This window comes from Monodon monoceros, unplaced genomic scaffold, assembly GCF_005190385.1.
Source record: "Monodon monoceros isolate NGI ecotype Baffin Bay Population unplaced genomic scaffold, NGI_Narwhal_1 Super_Scaffold_4, whole genome shotgun sequence".
NCBI classification, from domain to species: Eukaryota; Metazoa; Chordata; class Mammalia; order Artiodactyla; family Monodontidae; genus Monodon; species Monodon monoceros.
The window spans coordinates 32,392,863-32,414,438 of record NW_021703781.1 but is presented as its reverse complement, the minus strand read 5'-3'; the positions used below and the strand labels follow the sequence as shown (position 1 = coordinate 32,414,438).

The following is a 21,576-nucleotide window of genomic DNA, read 5'->3' as shown; positions in this document are numbered from 1 at the left end:
TCTTCCCTCATTCTATATTCAATTTCCCTCCACCCCATCTCTCCCTTTAACCTCTTTCCCTACCCCTGAAGCTGACCAGAAACCTAAAAAACTCTATAACCATCCTTCAGAAGACAGAAAATTCCCTTAAGGTTGACTTGGATCTGGTCTCATCCTGAGCTGAGAGCCATAGCTACAGACTTTCTAAGGTCTCAACAAGACTGGGAGAAATTTCCAGAAGAATTTAGAATACTTTTAGCAATTGATAATCCAGGGCCTCCAGATCTATACCAATTAGTTCATACATTAGAAGGATATCTAGGTGCATAAAAACAGAATAGAAAAAGCACAGTGTGAAAAACCTAAAGTTGACTGAAGAACCCACGATTGTGTAGTAGAGGAGGAAAGATTTTCTCAACTCTCTTAGGGCCTGAAAATAAAACTGACAAGATAGATTAATGGGAGAAAAGCATACAAATTTATTTAATATGTGACATGGGAGCCTTCATGAGAAAATGAAGACCCAAAGAAACAGTTAGACCTGTATATTTTTATGCTAGGCTTGATGAAGAGTAGACAGTCAAGGAGGAATGTGACAGGTTAAGGAGTCTAAGTGTGGTAAACTGGGGGAAATTTTAGCAAGGCCTGTTTGTTAGGATCTTCTTGGTCTAACTTTGTCTTCAGAGATAAGGATGCTCCTTTCCTCTAGGTATGGGGAAGGCGCCCCTCACATGACGGTTTTATGACCTGTTTCAGGGAAGATGGGCAAGAGGGGGAGGAAATCAGAGTGATTTTTCTGCTTCTGCCATTTTCTCAAACTCCTTCAGCTTAAAATATTCAATATGCCAAGGTGCCATATTTTGGGGTTGTGTGTCCTGAACTCCATCAATTGCAGAGGAAATCAGAAGTTAGAAAAGGACTTTCAGAGGCTGTCAACAAAGTATTTCCTGTGAACGTAGACTGGGCTCTGATTCAGTTCTGTAAGCAAAGGAAGAATAAATCCACTAGAGATTTCACAGATAGACTAACACCATCAGATAGCATTCAGGAATAGATTCTGAAAGAGATGTGACCTCGTCTCCCTCCTCCCTTGCCAGGCTTCCAGTGCTTGGAAAGAGACTTAGAAAAAAGCAGAATAAGACTCAGAACAAAATGATGTCCTTCACATATAACGAGATGCCTCCACCCCAGTAAATTAAACACTGGAGAAAGGAGTCTCTCGATACACTTATAGATAAATAGCAGGGCACTGAAAAACTGTCTTGCATTGCCTAAGAAATAAAAGAGAAAAAATAAGTGGGCGATTAGTCAAAGTGTTCTGAAGGAAAAATCAAGCACCCAATTTCAGGTTTTACCCTTAAACTCAAAGATAAAATTTTCTAAAGAGTAAAGGACAACCCTGAAAATATATTATTGATATAGGCACTATAATATCAACTTTAAACCCTGTGACTATTATATAACCTCCCCCTCAGTGTCACTAAACCACCCAGTGTAGCTATCTCCAATAACTCAGACAGTTCCCAAGTCCTAGTCCATAACTGTCCAAGAAACATTTGACCAACAAACATTCGTTCCTTGTCTGTGCTACCACATATGCTACCTTAATAGGTTCACAAATGCAATTGCCAGATAAATATTCTCTTCATGGCCTCTTCCTTGAAATCCCAGATGACTTCCCTATTCATAATAAAGTCACAGCAAACTTGTGTCCAAATCAAACCCAAACTAAAGATCTCAACAAGGTGCCAGTCTTCTTGTTGACAAAAATTCCACTGATATTGGCAGAATTAGTGGGGCTGAACCCATAAAATCCAGAGTGATCCATCCAAAACTCTACCCAAATTTGCATAGTAGCTTCAAAAACCGGAAGCTAAAGGGAACTAAAACCAATAGTCTAAGTATATTAGAAGACCCCTTAAACCTTGTACTAATCCTTGTAACATTCCTATCCTGCCAATAAAAAAACTCAGCAGCAGTGGGTATAGTCATTCAGGACCTCAGACCTATAAAGAGAATAGTCATTCCCTCCTTCCCAGTAGTACCAAATCTAAATACTGTTTTATCTTTGGTGCCTCTGAAGGCTACATATTTTAGATCCAGGTTCTGCTTTCTTCCGTGTTCAATTAGCTCAAAATAATCAATACCTGTTTGCCTTCTCCTAGGAAAATCTATAATATATGTGAGATGTTATACCTCAGGAGTTCCCTCCTACTTTTCACAAGTCCCCAGCCAAGACCTCAGAAACTTTAAATTGCCTTGTGATTCTACTTTTACCTAATATATGGATAACTTTTTGTTGTGCTCTAAAGATGAGGCAGACTCTAAGGCAGGCTCAATGCCATCTCTCTACTTCCTGGTTTAGCTAAGGTTTCCAAAGAGAAGTTGTTACAGTTCTGTCAAAGTAAAATGCATTAGATAATTTATTCCACGGAGGTAAATCCTTCATTCCTCACTACCAGCCCTTAAAACTTCACATTAAATCTCCTGGATCATAAAGTCTCATTATTTTTTCCCTTTTAATCATTAATGGTTTATGTTTTTCTTCTGTGTTCTAAAATACTTCTCCACTTGATCTTCCAGGCCACTAATTCAGATTTCAACTATGCTTTCTGTCATCGATTGAACTGTTTTGTTGGGAAATCTTCTTTTATAATAAGCTCCAGAAAGTATTGTGCTGCAATTGAATCTAAGTGCTCTCATTATCATCTCTTTTGGCCACTCTAATCCCGGGAGTTCTGCTGTTTTCCCTGTTCCTCTTCCTGGGTACTGGCTGTGATTTTTCTTTCTCAGCTGACTAGAACTCAGCACTGATTGCTAGAGTATCCCAAGTGACAGCAGAACCACAAGAAGATGCAACAGTCTCTACCCCCGTGGTAGAGTAGATACTGTTCTCAGCTCTACACTCTGTCCTTCAATAGACTTATACATCCAATGTCCTCTGCTACAGAGATTCGCACTGTGAATAGAGTATACTTCCAAGTCGCACTGCTCTTAGGGTTGGCCATGTAACTTGCTCTGGCCAACAGAATGTGGGTAGAATACCAGTGTGCTGGTTCTAAGTGAAGACTTTAAGAGATACTATATGCATGCTTCTCCGCACCCTATTGTCCTTCTGCCATCTGCCATGAGCACAACCTGCTCCAAGGAGTCCTGGTTCCAAAATGAAGAAGCAAGGAGTAGACCTGAACTCAGTCCCACAGTCTGAGCTATCCCAGCTAATACAAACATCCATGAATGAGAAAAATAAATGTTTATTTTGAAAGCCACTGAGATTCTAAGAGTGATTATTATACAGCATCCTGGCAGCAGGGGAAAAGAAAAAACAAACAAAAAAACCCTGACCATAAGACAAAAGTGAACAGCAAGCAGGCTCCTTGTACCTCGATGAAGCACTAGAACAACCAACCACCCTCTCTGAAATATCCTTGCATTTTTCTAGCAACATGTATAAAAAGGACTTCACTACCCTTTTTAGTTCATCCCTGGCCCCTGGAAGGCCTAAGAAACCTGGCAAATGTTGAATAACAGGGAATCCACAGCTCTCTGAGATTCTTCTTCCAGGAGGATCCTCATTTCAACCCTTGCCCCAGAGGATTCCTAGGCTGGTCTCTGGTTCCTGACAAGTCTTTAAGACAGAAAATCCTGCAAATGCTATGGCAATGGGGGCAAGAGCACCCAGGCCCCTCTTGCACATGGATTATCTAAAGCCCCATTCCAGCAGTTACTGGGATCCAGAGACGAAGACAGACCAGATTTGAGAGTAAAAAGGATAGAATAATTCATTCAGGTCACCATTTTCCCAGAATTGATTTTTTAAACGTATTTATTAACAATGGTTTTTGCTGCTGTTTTACAAGTCAAATGATATCTCTTTTTCTCTAAATTTATGTTTTCTTAAAATCAAAATGAGATAAAGGAATAAAAAATTGGATAAGACAAAGGGAAAAAAGGACAAATCCTATCTACCAGATACTTTAGGATATAGGTATACAATCTTATTGGATCATACAGAGTTATACCTAAGACCTACAAAGTCAGGTTTTAAACATTTAAATAGTTTTGCAAATGAACCTGTTTAACATCACTTACGATAAATTCTCAGCCTGAAAAGGCTACCACCATAGAGATAAGGAAGTCTGTAAATAACAAATACCAAATTGGATGTAGTCAAGTAGCTCAACTATATACTTCTGAAGGTTCAATATTGTCCCCCCTACCATTCTCAAGAGGTGCATCCTCAGGCAGATCCACATCAAGCATAAGGTCATCATCCTCAAGGTCACATGATTCAAGATTATTCAGAATATCCTGTAAACAAAAGCAGAAAAAATGCTATAACCTAGCTCAGTGTAATCATTATTTTCGAACATCACTATATAAGAATCTTATTTTACTCAATGTTTGTGTCGTTAAGAATGGATTTTAAAGATAAAATTTAAAAAAAAATAGATTCAACTGGTTTACTTGGTTCAGCTATTTGTAACATCCTTTTCCTAGTCTTCTTCCCCACCAGTAATTTTTATTTGTATTTTTAAAAACTTACACAGTGCTCACTATCTGCAAGATATTGTCTAAGCCCTTCACAGATATTGATTTCTTTAGTCTTCACTATGATTTAGTGATTAGTATAACCTCCATATTATACATGAGGAAACTAATGCACAGAAAATCTAAATCCCTGGCCAAAACAGAATGTGAACAACAGGAGGTCAATCTCCCGAGTCCACGCTTTTAACAACTTCTCTGATAACATGAATAATCAAAAATGGTAAACAATCTCACAGGATGTATTCATATTTGGTGTGGGAGGTGGTATTTTATTATCTCTAGGGATCTGACTACTTACGTAAATTAATGAAGTGAGTCTTTAATGATGTCATTATTACATTTCCTTTCCTGAGCCAAACACCGCTGCTACTACTACTTTCAGCACCACTACTGCTTCCTTGGTTTATCTTAATTTGTTCTTTCTCTACAGTAGGACTGGACTACTCAAATTGGTTATAAGCAGTCCCTCCTGGGTTCTATCTGCAATCTTGTTAGCTACTATCTATCCTTAGAAAAGTACTGTTTTGCTTTAGAAGACTCTTATTCTGAAGTCTAAATAACTAAATAAACAAAAACTAAGTTTAAGGTAATGAACTCAGTTTGACCTATAGCCCACTAGTGAATCCCTCCAATCCAAAAACTGATCTAATACTGCAAGATCTTGCCTTAGTATATACAAGTAAAAAGATCACAAATTCACAAATCTTTAAATGGGACTGAGAGATTATGACCTTGAAAAACACTCACAGAAGGGGAATATCTACTTTATTACAGATAATATGAATAAAATTAGAAGTGTTTCCTGTATTGGATATTCCACACAAATCTTTTCAATTTTGTGTTGGGCCTTCCTTCCAGAATCCACTGAGAACTAAGAGTAATTGGAATAACTGTTATTATTTAAAATGAACAAAAAAGCTGCATAATTATTTACCTTGGCATAAGAAAAAGGTATTTCACAGAACCTCTTTCCATTATGAAATATTTGCTGTTCTTAAAACAGTCTTCCTAAAAAAGTCAAGGAAAAAAATGAATATGGAAAAAAAAAAACTGCCAAAGGCCATAATGGACAATTCACAAAATAAATAGAAAATAAACGGCCAATAAATACAATGTAGGAAAGAATGCTACCACACCAATGTGGATTTATCATGATTTAGAGGAATCTAGTATCCATACAAACCATCTGGAGGCCAATTTGTTAAAATTTAGCTAAAACCTTTTTGAAAAAGGCAAAGTCTTCCCTCCTAATAATTTATCCCTTAGAAACAGACAAATGCAAAAAATATATGTATAAGTGTGGCTATTGTAGCATTGGACAGAATGGCAAAAAAAGTAGAAATGAGCTAAATGTCCAACAACAGAAAAATGGTTAAACAGGAAGTACGATATAGTCATACAACAGAATATGATGTTGTTCTTAAAAAAAGGTAATAAAAATATATTTACAGACATAGAAAGATGTTAATTGGGAAAAATACGGACTAGTTTGTTTCCAATCTTTTGCTCTTACAAATAATGTTTCAACGAATCCCTATATGTCAACATTAAATTGAAGTAAATGAATCTGTATATCAGGTTGATGGTATAACACGCAGAGAGAAACTATTTCAAGTGGGGGAAAAAATCCTCAAACTATTTTCAGTAATCACATTACAGATGGTAATAATGGTGTTGTTATTCTGAGACTTGTGTATATTGGTATTTGCTGAAAAATGGATTCTCATCTCAGGAAAAAGAAAATAAAGACGTAAAAAACAATGAAATTAAGTAAAAATTCTATGCTATGTTCCTGAGTATAAGTGGGAAGTATCAGTATGAACACAAGATGTTTTTCATCTTAAAATAAAAGATACATTTCTTCCACTGAAAAGGCCTACATGTTAACTGGAAAAAAAAAATCACGTCTCTAAAACAGCATATACAGAATTATCCATTTTATAAAAAAAAATTGTATAATATGCATTGGAAAAAACTTAGAAGAAAACCAAAACACAGGTTAACTATTTTAGGATTATGAGATTTTTCTTTTTCTTCTTTTTTTTTGATTAGAGTACCTGTATTTTCTCATTTTCTGCAATAAGTATTATAACTTGTATAATTTTACTCCTAAAATCATATCTTCAATTAAAAAGTTCGGCTATTTGTATGAATATGTGTGAAACAAGATGATGTTGGGCACCCCAGGCCAAATCTGACAACTAAAGACACAGAAAAGAATCAAAGGCAATAGAACCTCATTTTCTAAGTCCAAAGTAGGGCTTGCTGAGAAGCACCAGTCAGCAAAAGGAGCACTGTCACCACTGCCAAAAAGGTGTTCAACTTTTAATAACTAATTAAACTCTACATATGTTTTGTAGGGTTTTCTGTAGGTTTCATTTTATAACAAAGATTTAAAAACATAGTCTTAGGGAATGGGAATGAGCCTGTTCTAATGAATTCAAAAGTGGTCAAAAAATTGTATCACTTTGAGAAGTTACTAAGGCTCAATGGAAAAGTAAGGGGGACACAGTTAGCAATAGTTACAGAAAGGGAAAACCATCCATATTTATGCTTCAAGTTAACACTCATCAATAAATCATTATATATGATATTTCAGAAATTTATCTAGACACATGGAAAGATGCTCTGTAAAATGGTGGGCGGGGAAGCAATTATATATGTACAATATGACTTCATCTTTAATGCTGAAAAATACATTTAAATGTCTGAATGGTGATAAACCAAAGAATTGTTATTATTTTCCACTGTGTGAGACAACATGCGCTTATGTTCTTTGTATTCCTTTTGATTTTGACTTACTACACTTTTTTTGATTTTGTAATAAGGACATACTGCTTTTATAATAAGCAAAACTTCACATTGAAAAAAGTGAACCTCCCTTAGCAACAGCAGGGAAGTTCAAACCACACAAGTCTAGCCTGCATGTGGGAATCCTCAACCCAGCCCATCCCCTAACCACAATAATAACCAGAGCCACCTGCCTCTCCCCTCTTCATTCGAGCCATTCTGGACTAGTTTGGGTGTCTGTCCTGGTGTTCCCAGAAAGTCTCACTATGTGAATAATAAATGTTTTCACATTCTCTTGCTACATGTGTGGCACCATCTTTCTCGACACTGAACAAATCTGGGGGGAGGGGAGTTGATCCTGCCTCCATGTGGCAACCACAAGACACACCATCAAAAATTCAACACATATGAAAACCAATATATGCAAGGCATAATTCTGGGTACATGATATATTCATGTAAAAAGACAATCCCGATCTTGAGAGTTTGCTAAACTACTCAATGATATTGCTGCCCTGGCATCCATTTTGTGTGACCAAGAAGTCTGCAGGGGCCTGCCCTAGATAACAGTTCCAGAGTCATAAGCAAATATAAATTCCTAACAGGACTTCTCCAGCAGCCCTTGTGAGCAACAGTCTCCCCTGCCTCCCAAGGACTGCCCCTTGTGAAACCTTACATAAGACCGCTGCCGAGCTTACCAAAACCCTGCACTTCTTGGTTTGAACTGCCCAATCAAGCCTTAGCCCAAGAACCTAAAAGCACTCCAGCCATGGACCCTAATAACAAAAGCATGTGCCCCAGGTTCCTGCCACTCTGTTTGCCCTTGTATGGCTCCTCGAGGCATGCCATGTTTTCCCATATGGCCCCTGCAGGCATGCCATGTACTTCCTCCAGGACCTGAGAGTAATAAACTTCTCTATTTCTATTTCCCTTGTGGTCTTTTGTTGAATTGGGGCTCACCAAACACCACCTTGGGGCTCTACTTAACAATGTTAATTTAACAAAGTCACAACAACCCTCCAAATTTACTTGTCTCCCCTCAAACAGAAAATTCCTTCACAGTATGGTATTCCCAGGTGCCATGAGGGTATACACATGGATATATATCTTGGCAAATCAGAGCCAATCTAAAACAAATTCAATTGCAACAAAAAGAATAAAATACCTGAGAATAAACCTACCTAAAGGGACAAAAGACCTGTATGCAAAAAACTGTAAGATACTGATGAAAGAAATTAAAGATGATACAAATAGAAGGAGAGATATACCATGTTCTTGGATTGGAAGAATCAACATTGTGAAAATGACTATACTATCCAAAGCAATCTACAGATTCAGTGCAATCCCTATCACTCTACCAATGGCATTTTTCATAGAACTAGAACAAAAAATTTCACAATTTGTATGGAAACACAAAAGACCCCAAATACCCAAAGCAATCTTGAGAAAGAAAAACGGAGCTGGAGGAATCAGGCTCTCAGACTTCAGACTATATTACAAAGCTAAAGTAATCAAGACAGTATGGTACTGGCACAAAAACAGAAATATAGATCAATGGAACAGGACAGAAAGACCAGAGATAAACCCACACACATATGGTCACCTTATTTTTGACAAAGGAGGCAAGAATATACAATGGAGAAAAGACAGCCTCTTCAATAAGTGGTGCTGGGAAAACCGGACAGCTACATGTAAAAGAATGAAATTAGAACACTCCCTAACACCATACACAAAAATAAATTCAAAATGGATTAAAGACCTAAATGTAAGGCCAGACACTATAAAACTCTTAGAGGAAAACATTGGCAGAACACTCCATGACATAAATCACAACAAGATCCTTTTTAACCCACCTCCTAGAGAAATGGAAATAAAAACAAAAATAAACAAATGAGACCTAATGAAACTTAAAAGCTTTTGCACAGCAAAGGAAAACATAAACAAGACCAAAAGACAACCCTCAGAATGGGAGAAAATATTTGCAAATGAAGCAACTGACAAAGGATTAATCTCCAAAATTTACAAGCAGCTCATCGGGCTCAATACCAAAAAAACAAACAACCCAATCCAAAAATGGGTAGAAGACCTAAATAAACATTTCTCCAAAGAAGATATACAGATTGCCAACAAACACATGAAAGGATGCTCAACATCACTAATCATTAGAGAAATGCAAATCAAAACTACAATGAGGTATCACCTCACACCAGTCAGAATGGCCATCATCAAAAACTGTGCAAACAATAAATGCTAGAGAGGGTGTGGAGAAAAGGGAACCCTCTTGCACTACTGGTGGGAATGTAAATTGATACAGCCACTATGGAGAACAGTATGGAGGTTCCTTAAAAACTACAAATAGATCTACCATATGACCCAGCAATCCCAGTACTGGGCATATACCCTGAGAAAACCATAATTCAAAAAGAGTCATGCACCACAATGTTCACTGCAGCTCTATTTACAATAGCCAGGACATGGAAGCAACCTAAGTGTCCATCGACAGATGAATGGATAAAGATGTGGCACATATATACAATGGAATATTACTCAGCCATAAAAAGAAATTAAATTGAGCTATTTGTGGTGAGGTGGATGGACCTAGAGTCTGTCATAGAGAGGGAAGTCAGAGAAAAACAAATACCGTATGCTAACATATATATATGGAATCTAAAAAAAAAAAAAAAAAAAGGTTCTGATGAACCTAGGGACACGACAGGAATAAAGACACAGACGCAGAGAATGGACTTGAGGACATGGGGAGGGGGAAGGGTTAGCTGGGACGAAGTGAGAGAGTGGCATGGACATATATACACTACCAAATGTAAAACAGATAGCTAGTGGGAAGCAGCCACATTGCACAGGGAGATAAGCTCCTTGCTTTGTGACCACCTAGAGGGGTGGGATAGGGAGGGTGGGAGGGAGACACAAGAGGGAGGAGATATGGGGATATATGTATACGTATAGCTGATTCACTTTGTTATAAAGCAGAAACTAACACACCATTGTAAAGCAATTATACTCCAATAAAGATGTTCAAAAAATTTAACAATTTAAAAATTTTAAAAATAAAATAAAATTGTTTTAAATAAAACAAAGTCAAGTCAAGACAACCTAAGAAACAACAAATTCAGCCTCTAGAACGTGGAAGAGGAGACTATATTCTGCATAAACAGTATGGTAAGGGCAAGGAAGCAAAAAGCATAATCTATTCCAAACATTGGCAGAAACTTTTTTAAAAGGTGAAAAGTATTTTAGATTTTGCAAGCCTACAGAGAAAATCAAGTATATTATGTAGGTACTTATATAACCATTTAAAGTGTAACCTCTGGAAGTGTAAAAAACATTCTTAGTTTTCAGGCTGTGAAAAAAACAGGTGGTTGGTCAAATTTCGCTTACAGGACATAGTATGCTGATCTGCTCTATTCAAATAACTTCAAGTAGCTCATTAACACTTGTTATGGACTGAATGTTTGTGTGTGCATCCCCCCCCAAAATTCATATGTTGAAGCTCTAACCCTCAATATGAGGATATTTGGAAATACGGCCTTTGGGAGATAATTAGGTTTAGACAAGGTCATGATGGTGGGGACCCGATCATGGGACTAGTGTCCTTAGAGGAAGCAAAAGAGACCAGAGCACACAATCTCTCTCCCCACCATGTAAGGATTCTGTTAAAAGGTGAAGAGGGGCTTCACTAGGAACTGAATCTGCCAACACCTTGATCTAGGACTTCCAGACTCCAAAACCGTAAAAAATAAATGTCTCTGTTCAAGCCACATAGCCTACGGTATTTTGTTACAGTAGCTAGAACTAAGACAACACTCAAACAGTGTAAGGGGAAGGGACAGAAATATATCTACATCATGAACAACTATTTCAGCCATGTTAAGGAGTTTGGACTGTATCTCAATGACAGGGATATGACTGTTGAGTTTTAAGAAGTGACAAATTGAGATCTGCATTAAAGAAACATTATTCTGGTTACAGTGTAGACAATGGATTTAAATGGGGAAAAAAAAGCAGTTCTGTAGCTACTGCAGAATCCATGTGGCATATGACAGCAGCCTGATATTAATTAGTGTCAGTGACAATGAAAGAATAGCAATTATAAGACACACTGAGGAGTTAGGATCTAAAGAACCAAAGTTAACTAAGAAGTAAAGAAAGAGCCATGAATGACTCCTTGGTTCCTGGATTTAGAAACAGGTGGGTGATTCCCATTCACTGAAATAAAGTACTAAAAAAGGATGGCCAGATGTGATAGGAGATAAAAAAATTAATAAATAATATTAGAACCTGACAGTTTTGACATGCCTGTTGCATCTTCAAGAAGACATGTCCACCAGACAACTAAATATACAGGGGAGTGGAGCTGAGGTGTGGGAGTCACTACCACATAGATGACAACTGAAAGTTGTTGAATAATGAGTTTGACAAGAGACACAATGCTGACTGAGAAGACTGGATTCTAATATCTGTCTTAGACAGTTTTTCCCACACTCCCATAGAAGGTCTCTGTTTCTCCAATATCAGATTTTGAGAAGAGTTGTATCAGAGATATTATTAGACCTTTCAGAAACGATTCAGGCAAAGAGATAAGAAAAAAAATTATTATAATTTTTCTTCACTAGTGTAGAAATCTGTCATTTGCACAGTCTAGGAAATGCATTATTATAGGAAGAAAGGAAGCCATATAAGCATGGAGACTGCTTAACATGGGAAAGTGTTTCTCTTCCATGTTTGTGATGGTGGCAGGCTCTTCCTCTCACTGGCAAGCCTGCATTTGTTGGGAGCCAACATCCACATATACCTGGGAGACGATCTAGCACAGCCATTAGCTGGGAGTATGACAATGAAAACATAAATCTGTATACTGTCTGGCTTCCAGAGGCTTCCCACAAATCTCATTGGAATTAAAACCCTGACTAAACACATATGAGCAGAAGTGCCACAGAACTTCCTTGGTCTCTGAGAATGCTTTTCCATTCAAAAAGAGTGAACTATGAGATGGTGGGCCAGTGCTTCCTTAACGAGTTTCTCCTTCAGTAATACACTGAAGAAAGCCTAAATGTTTCTGGCAAATAAAGGACTTCATCACAAGTTTGTATTCATCACCATGCAGTAAAATTAATTTTTTCTTTTGGCATACAGCTTATGAATTTTAAAACACATATAAGTTTGTGTAATCAATCACCAATATAATCAGGACACATAATTTCTTCACCCAAAGAAACTTCCTTGTACTATCCAGTTTTAATTACACCCTCTCCCACCCATCACCCCTAGCAGACAATGATCTGTTCTCCATCACTACAGTTGTGTTTTTTAAGAATGTCATAACTGCAATCATACACTATGTAACCTTTTGGGACTGGCTTATTTCACTCGGCAGAATGCCTTTATGATTAATCTAAATCATTGAATATATCAGTAACTCATTACTTTTTACTAGTGAATAGCATTCCACTGCATGGATGTAACAGTTTGTGCATCCATTTACTCACTGAAGTAAACTGGTTTTTCCAGTTTTTTGTTATTATAAATAAAGCTACTATGAACATTCATGTACAGGTTTTTGTGTGAGTATAGGATTTCATTTCTCTAGAGTAAATACCCAAGTGAGTAAGACTGTTCGGTGATATAGTGAGTTTATGTTTAACTTCATAAGAAAATGCTAAACCATTTCCCAGAATTGCTGTAACAATTTGCATTCCAATTATCATTGAGACCAGCCTTTCCCATATGCCCCTCCCCAGCTTGACTGCAGACTTTAAAGTAGACCTTGTTCCCAGTGTGGGACTCTGCTACCTGGTTCCAAAGGGCACAGTGGCAAACTTATTCATGAAATACTGTGTTTGTCTGCTCTAACCTGTCTGGGGTTACATGAATAACTAACACAAAGTGCTTTTCTTTGTTTTGCCCAACTTGGAATTCACTCAGGCAGAAAAGCTGTGGGCACTGCTCAAAAACCACTGTAAGTCAAACAATCCACAATCACCCTGGGGCAAAAGATTATAGTTGATATAATAGAATACTAAAAGACTGAGAAAAAAGGCTGGGGAGAGAATTTCTTTGGGAAATTAGGTAATTCAAAAGTGCCATGTATGTTGGAAATTTAGAAAGCCACAAAAATGCCCAGGGCAGAATGTATTCTCAGTAAAGACCTAAGAAAGCCCAAAGCTTTCACCTCTGGCTGATCTCTAGGCCCAGAAAAAGTAGCAAGTGAAGGCTAAGGTAGAACTGTAAATGGTCAGGCTAAAGATTGAAGGAGTGGCCCAACACAGAGCCAATATGCAGACAGAGACACTGAATGGGTTTTTTTTTTTAATTTTGACTGTAAGATCTTTTAATTCTCCTTCCTTTTAATTTTGTTCTTTCTCTGCCTCCTTCTCTTCTTCTTTCCCTTATTCCCTTCCTCTTCCTCTCTCCCTCTTTTTTGCTTTTCTTTCTTTCTTTCTATTTTTTTTGCTGTACGCAGGCCTCTCACTGTTGTGACCTCTCCCGTTGCGCAGCACAGGTTCTGGACGCGCAAGCTCAGCGGCCATGGCTCACGGGCCCAGCCGCTTCGCGGCATGTGGGATCTTCCCTGACCAGGGCACGAACCTGCATCGGCAGGCGGACTCTCAACCACTGCACCAACAGGGAAGCCCTCTTTTCTTTCTTTTTATTTGCCATCTGGCACTCAAGGAAATCTCTGCATAAAACACTAAATAAACACAAGCTAAAGTAACACACACTTCATAGGCCACACATGAAAAGAGAGGCTTTGGAAAAACAGTTTAGAAAATTCACTAAAAAAAAAAAAAAGGGGGGCACTTCCCTGGTAGTCCAGTGGGTAAGACTCCGTGCTCCCAACGCAGGGGGCCTGCGTTCAATCCCTGGTTGGAGAACTAAATCTCATATGCATGCTGCAACTAAGAGTTCACATTCCGCAACTAAGAAGCCCACATGCCGCAACTAAGAGTCCGCATGCCACAACAAAGATCCTGCATGCTGCAACTAAGACCCAGCACAACTATAAATAAATAAATAAATAAATAATAAAAATTTTTTAAAAAAACAGCTATAGCCTAAAAAAGTAACAAAAACAAACCCTAAGAAAGATGAAGGATATGATTTCCAGTGTTGCTATATTAAAATATTTAAAATGACTAGTTTTCAACAAAACCTTAGGGACATGCAAAGAAAGTATCATCCAGTCACAGAAAAAAAAACAAAAATTAACAGAAATGAACCCTGAGGAAGCTCAAGCACTGAACTTAATAGACAAAGGCTTTAAATCAACTATCTTAAATATGCTCAAACCTCAGGCAAAGTATATTTAACCAAGTACAGAATATCAGTGAAGATATAGAACATATATAAAATTCTGGAGGTGAAAGTATAACAATTTAAGAGAAAAACTCCTAAATACATAAAACAAGTATTGACAAACACAAAAGGAGAAATTGACAGTAACACAATAATAGGAGAAGACTTTAAAACCCCACTTGCATCAACAGACAGATCATCCAGACAGAAAATCAATAAGGAAACACTGGCCTTAAAGAACGTGTTAGACTCATTAAACTTAATAGCTATTTACTGGACATTCCATCCAAAAGAGCAAAATACACATTTTTTTCAAGTGCACATAACACATTCTCCAGGATAGATCACATACTAGGCCACAAAACTAGTCTCAAATTTAAGAAAACTGAAATCACATCAAGCATTTTTCCCACCACAACACTATGACAACTAAAAATCAACTACAAGAAAAAAAACTGAAAAAGACACAAACACGTGGAAGCTAAAGAATATGCTACTAAACAAACACTGGATCACAGAAGAAATCAAAGAAGAAAGAAAGAAAAAAAAAACTGGAGACAAATGAAAATGGAAACACAATGCTCCAAAATCTATGGAATGCAGCAAAAGCAGTTCTAGGAAGGAAATTTATAGCAATACAAGAAAACATCCTCAACAAAATACTAGCAAACCAAATTCAACAATACATTACAAGGATCATACACCTTGATCAAGTGGGATTTATCCCAGGGATGCAAAGATGGTTCAATATCTGCAAATCAATCAGTGTGATACAACACATTAACAAATTGAAGAATAAAAACCATATGGTCATCTCAATAGATACAGCAAAAGCTTTTGAGAAAATTCAACATCCATTTATAATAAAAACTTTCCAGAAAGTGGGCATAGAAAGAATATAATAAAGGCCATATAGGATAAGCCTAAAGCTTATATCATACTCAGTAGTGAAAAGTTGAAAGCATTTCTTCTAAGATCAGGAACAAGACAAAGATGCCCACTCTTGCCACTTTTATTCAACATAGTATTAGAAGTCCTAGACACAGCAATCAGACAAGAAAAAGAAATAATAAATGGAAAGTAAGAACTAAAACTGTCACTGTTTGGAGATGACATGATACTATATATAGAAAATTCTAAGGACACCACCAAAAAACAGAATAAGTGAATTCACTGAAGTGTCAGGAAATAAAATTAATATACAGAAATCTGCTGCATTTCTATACACTAACAACAAACTATCAGAAAGAGAAATTAAGAAAAACCCATTTACAACTGCATCAAAAAGAATAAAATACATAGGAATAAGACTTTTACTCTGAAAACCGTAAGACAATGATGAAAAAAATTGAAGATGACACAAACGAATGGAAAGATATATGTCCTCATGGACTGGAAGAATATTGTTAAAAAAATCATACCACCCAAGGCAATCTACAGATTGAATGCAACTTCTATCAAAATACCAATGGCGTTTTTCATAGAACTAGAAGAAATAATTCTACTAATCTTTTGTGGAAACACAAAAGACCCTGAATCTTCATGACTTTGCATTTGGCAATAAATTCTTCAGTATGACATCAAAAGCAGAAGTAATAAAAGAAAAAATTAAATTGGATTCATCAAAATTAAAAACTTTTGTGCATCAAAGGACATTATCAACAAAGTGAAAAGACAACCTACAGAATGAAAGAAAATATTTGCAAATCATATCTAATAAGACTCTAGTATCCAAGATACATAAAACCATAAATAATCCAATTTTTTAAGTGGGCAAAGGACTTACATAGACTTTATCTGAAGAAGATATACAAATATCCAACAAGCACATGAAAAGATGCTCAACATTACTATTCATTTGGGAAATGTAAATCAAAACCACAAAGGAATATCACTTAATATCCAGTAGGTTGACTATTAAAAAAAAAAAAGACAGTAAACAAGTGTTATCAAGTATGTAGAAAAACTGGAAGACTTATACATTGCTGTATAAGACTTACACATTTTACATTGGGAATGTAAAATGATTCAGCTGCAATTAAAAACAAAACAAAAACTGTTCAGCAGCTCTTCAAAAAGTTAAACACAGAATTACTACATAATCCAGCAATTTCACTCCAAGGTATATACACCTCAAAAATTTAAAGCAGGTTCTCAAACAAACACATGTACATGCATGTTCATAGCAGCACTATCCACAACAGCAAAAAGGTAGAAACTGCCCATATGTCCTATGTCCATTAATGGATGAATGGAATGTACATATGATGGACTATTATTCAGCTTTAAAAAGGAATGGACTCCTGATACATGCTACAAAAATGTGGAAGAACCACAAAAACACTATGCTAAGTAACAGATCTGGGCACAAAAGGTCACATGTTGTATAATGCCACATATGAAATATCCAAAATAGGTAAATTCATACAGACAGAGAGCAGATTGATGGTTTCCAGAGGCTGGGGAGGGGTGAATGGGGAGTAACTACTTAAGTGAGTACAATCTTTACTTATGGGTGATGAAATGTTTTGGAACTAGACAGAGGTAGTGGTTGCACAGTATTGCAAATATACAAAATGCCACTGAAATGTTCGCTTTAAAATGGTTAATTTTATGTTGAATGAAATTTCACTCAAGAATAAAAAAGAGCTTTTGAAAATTAAAAAATGTTGCTCAAATTTCTAAGAAAATTACTTGTACATTTAACCTTTGATCCAATATCACCATTCTATATATCTATCCCCAAAATACAAAAAGACAAGGCTATTTATTAAAGAACTAGTTGTAATAGCAAAAGCACAATATACATGTTTAGAAGCTGAGGGGTGGTAAATATATTCATATTTGCTTACTTTTTCTAAAAAAAATGAATAAAAAATTCATTTAAAACTTTTAAACAAATACCTGTATTTTCATACTCCTTCCCCTACCTTAGCCTCTATAATATGCTATTCTTATGTAATATGAATGTTATTTGGGTGTTTGTGTTGTTTCCAATATTCTACTATCGCAAATAATGCTTAAACGAATCCCTAAAAATCAAAAGTAAAATAATATACACAAACTTGTGTATCAAGTTCATGGAATAACCATTCAGAGAGAAACTATTTCAAATAGAAAAAAAAAAAAAAAAAAGAAAGAAAAAAAATCCTCAAGCTGTTTTCAAGAATTATATTGTTGGTGGTGGAATTATTGGGTTGGCCAAAAAGTTTGTTCGGGTTTTTCCGTAACATCTTACAGAAAATTACAATATTATTCTCAGACCTTCATAGGACAATAATCCCATCAACTTTGCATTCCTAACAGTAGCCTCTATTAAAATTTCACCAAACAGTTTTGCTTCACAATACTAGATAGGGCATAATATCCTTTTCCATAAAACATTCAGCTAAGACGACCAACTACTTCACATAAAGCCTGTTTAAACTTTCACTTGAACTTTCATCTTAATCCCATCAACCAATGCATTACTATTTTCTCTCAGTCTAAAGTGGCCCCAGTTAAGACATGTTCGTCAACATGTTTTGATACCAAAGTACATGGGGGTCTGTGTCAAGGAGTCCCAGAAAGGTCTCTTCTACACCTGGTGACCATTTTACCCACTCACATACATAAGGCCTTAGGTCCCCAGAGGGGAAGAATTAAGAGCCAAGGGACCCTATCCCTTCTGTCAATCTTCATTTTCACTAATCTACCAGAGCATTGTCCCAGGTGATTCCAAGTCAGGTTTCTCAATTTTACCTTTGCCTTTAAGCTTTTAAAATTCCTCCAAACTGGGATAAATACAGTGGTATTGTTCAGGCCCCTTTAAAGTTGTAGAATCAGCATTAGCTCCCATTGGTACACTCAATCTTCAACACTGCTGCATTAACACCTTTGTCTTAACCTCATCAATGTCCAATATATTCACTATATTTCTCATAAACATCGACCCCTGATGGGACGAATCCCTTAGCTCTCCCCTTCTGTTTTCCTCCCTTTTCTTGTTAATGACTTTTTTTTCATCTTTAATATCGATAAGGGAAACTGAGACAACAAATCTAATAATGTTTCTCAGCTGCTTGGTTTTACAACAGTATTGTTTCATGAGGTGCTCATGTAAAAGGGGCCCGCTTAATCACAAGAGTTACCATGACCTGGTTATAGGGCATATTCAGTAGATAAATAACCTTCATATGAAAAGCATCAAGTCAATCCAGCATGGCTTGCTATGAAGTGCACAGACTCTTCATCTGTGGTGTTCCACTTGGCATTTATAGAAGAAATACAGTCTCTCTTCTCAGATAAACAGACTTTACAGCAAGTTTTATCCAGTCCACCAGGCTACCCACTCCCTCAGGTAACCTACTATGGACAGCCATCTGTGATTGTTCTACAGTGAGCTGTGGGTCCTATGTCAACCCAACATTCTCTTCCGCTCTGTAGCATTCAAAACCAAAGATACTACCCCTAAATTAGTCACTCTCGCAATCCATTTTACTAAAAGTTCTTCAGGAAGTTGATGACACAGATGCACAAAATAAGACTACTCCTTGGCACTATAACCCCTGGTTTCAGTAGTTTCTTGGGTTTTCCCTCTCCCTAACTAGACCACCTTCCTGGTAACCAGAGTTCATAACAGTACTGCCTTTTGTCCTAGAATAATCTCTCTCATTAGGGGTGGCTTTAAAGCTATTGGTGGTAGATCAGACTGACTGAAATCTAAGCTTGGCCCAGCATCAGGATCAGCCCCAGCACTCTATATTACTTTCACTTTAGCTATTACAAGTAACAATAGCCAACACATTATATATTTAGTTTGCTTCTTATTATTCTGCATTTCCTTCTGTAACCAGTGAGCCACCTCATTGGGGATTGTGTCTTCCACCGTTTCTAAATTCTATTCCACAACTTTTGCCTTTAGTAATGGATCATAGCACAGCTGCAGTTTCATATCATGAGCAACTAGATAGCCATCCAAGAATCAAAATTTCTTCATCCCCAGTCCTTTCATCCTTTCTCTTCCCACAAGCTACAGTGAGGCAGGGTTATCTAGCATATTCCACTTTTTCTGACACCAACTACAAGGACTTTTGACATTAATGATCCAGAGTTAGGACAAACTTCACAGGTTAAGGGCACAGTCTTCCACAAGACTGACATTAATTCAGACATCACTGGCCAAAAAAGCTCAAGGGTTCCCAGGCCCTGTATGTCCTACTAACTGCCTACAAATGCAGAGGTTCCTGTGACTCCCTCAGGTTATTCACTAGAACAACTCACAGAACTCAGGAAAGCAATATACTTTATGATAAGTTGTATTATAGCCAAAATGGTATAAATCAGGACAAACCAAAAGAAGAGACACACAGGGCAAAGCTTAGGATGGTCACAAACGCAAAGCTTCTGTGTTTTCTCCCCATAGAGTCAGAACAGGTCACCTCCTTGGCACACAGATCAGCAACATATGCAGAGAGTATGGTTAACTAGGGATGTTCACCTGAGATTCAGTGTCCAGAGTTTTTATTGTAGTTTCATTACAAAAGCATGCATGGTTGAGTCATTGGCCACATGACTGAACTCAATGTCCAGCCCACTTCCCCTGCTCCCCAGAGATCAGACTAATAGCAGAGGGCTCAACACCCCAACCCTCTAATCACATGTTTGGTTTTTCTTGCATGGCCTACCCTGACCCTGAGCCGCCCTGTTAGCATAAACTATTAGGGCCCACAGTGAACAAAAACACTCCTATCACTTGGGAAATTCCAAAGATGTAGAGGCTCCCACGCAGGAACTAGGAACAAAAGCCAGCTGAATTCTTCATTATACAACACAAGACTTGCTATAAGACATAACAAGACAGTAATCAAGACAGAATGTGACTGGCAAAAGAATAGACATGTAGATCAACAAAAAAGAACAGAGAGCTCAAAAGCAGACCCACACAAATACACTCAACTCATTCTGACAAAAGAGCAACAGCAATTTAATGCAGAAAGGATAGTCTTCTCAACAAATAGTGCTGGAATTCTTAGACAAAAGTTTATGCAAAAAAATTAACTCAAACATAGGTGCTACACAAAAATTAACTCAATATGGATCACAGACCAAAATGTAAAATACAATACTATAAAACTTCTTGAAGTAGAAAAACAAAGTAGAAAAACTACATGACCTTGATCTGTGAAAGAAAAAATTAAGTTGGAATTTATTAAAACGTTTGGTCTGTAAAGGACACTTTTTTTTTTAACATGTTTATTGGAGTATAATTGCTTTACAATGGTGTGTTAGTTTCTGCTTTATAACAAAGTGAATCAGCTATACATATACATATATCCCCATATCTCCTCCCTCTTTCGTCTCCCTCCCACCCTCCCTATCCCACCCCTCTAGGTGGACACAAAGCACCAAGCTGATCTCCCTGTGCTATGTGGCTGCTTCCCACTAGCTATCTATTTTCCATTTGGTAGTGTATATATGTGAAGGACACTTTTAAGAGAATGAAAAGACAAGGCACAGGCTGGGAAACACATGCAAAACACATATCTGATAAAAGACATATCCAAAATATACAAAGAACTCTTAAAACTCAACAGTAAGAAATGAATTTTAAAATGGGCAAAAGATCCAAATTGACACTTAAAGATATACAGATGACAAGCATATGAAAAGATGCTCAACATCATTTGTCATTAGGGAATTGCAAATTTAAAACAGTAACAGGATACCACTATACACCTATTAGGATGCCTAAAACACAAAGCACTGACAAAACCAATTGCTGGTGAGGACACAGAGGACCTAGAACTCTCACTCACTGCCAGTGGAAATGCAAAATGGTACAGCTACTTTGCAAAACAGTTTGGCAGTTTCTTATAAGGCTAAACAGTCTCACCACGTGATTGAGCATTTGCACTCTTTGGTATTTTCCCAAATGAGTTGAAAACACCTGTCCACATAAATACCT

At 37.1% G+C, this 21,576-nt stretch overlaps 1 protein-coding gene across 9 annotated transcripts in view; it reads right to left on the bottom strand.

The window, feature by feature from the left end:
- Window positions 1-21,576, bottom strand: part of CCSER2 (coiled-coil serine rich protein 2) — a 419,884-nt gene that overhangs the window by 347,265 nt on the left and 51,043 nt on the right. For all 9 annotated transcript variants that reach the window (XR_003796987.1, XR_003796986.1, XM_029244982.1 and 6 more), the window contains one exon: window positions 4,200-4,290. Coding sequence is in view for 7 of the 9 variants with exons in the window: in XM_029244982.1 (XP_029100815.1) it covers window positions 4,200-4,290 (91 nt within the window). In the remaining 2 variants the exon portion in view is untranslated. The remainder of the gene's footprint in view (window positions 1-4,199; window positions 4,291-21,576) is intronic.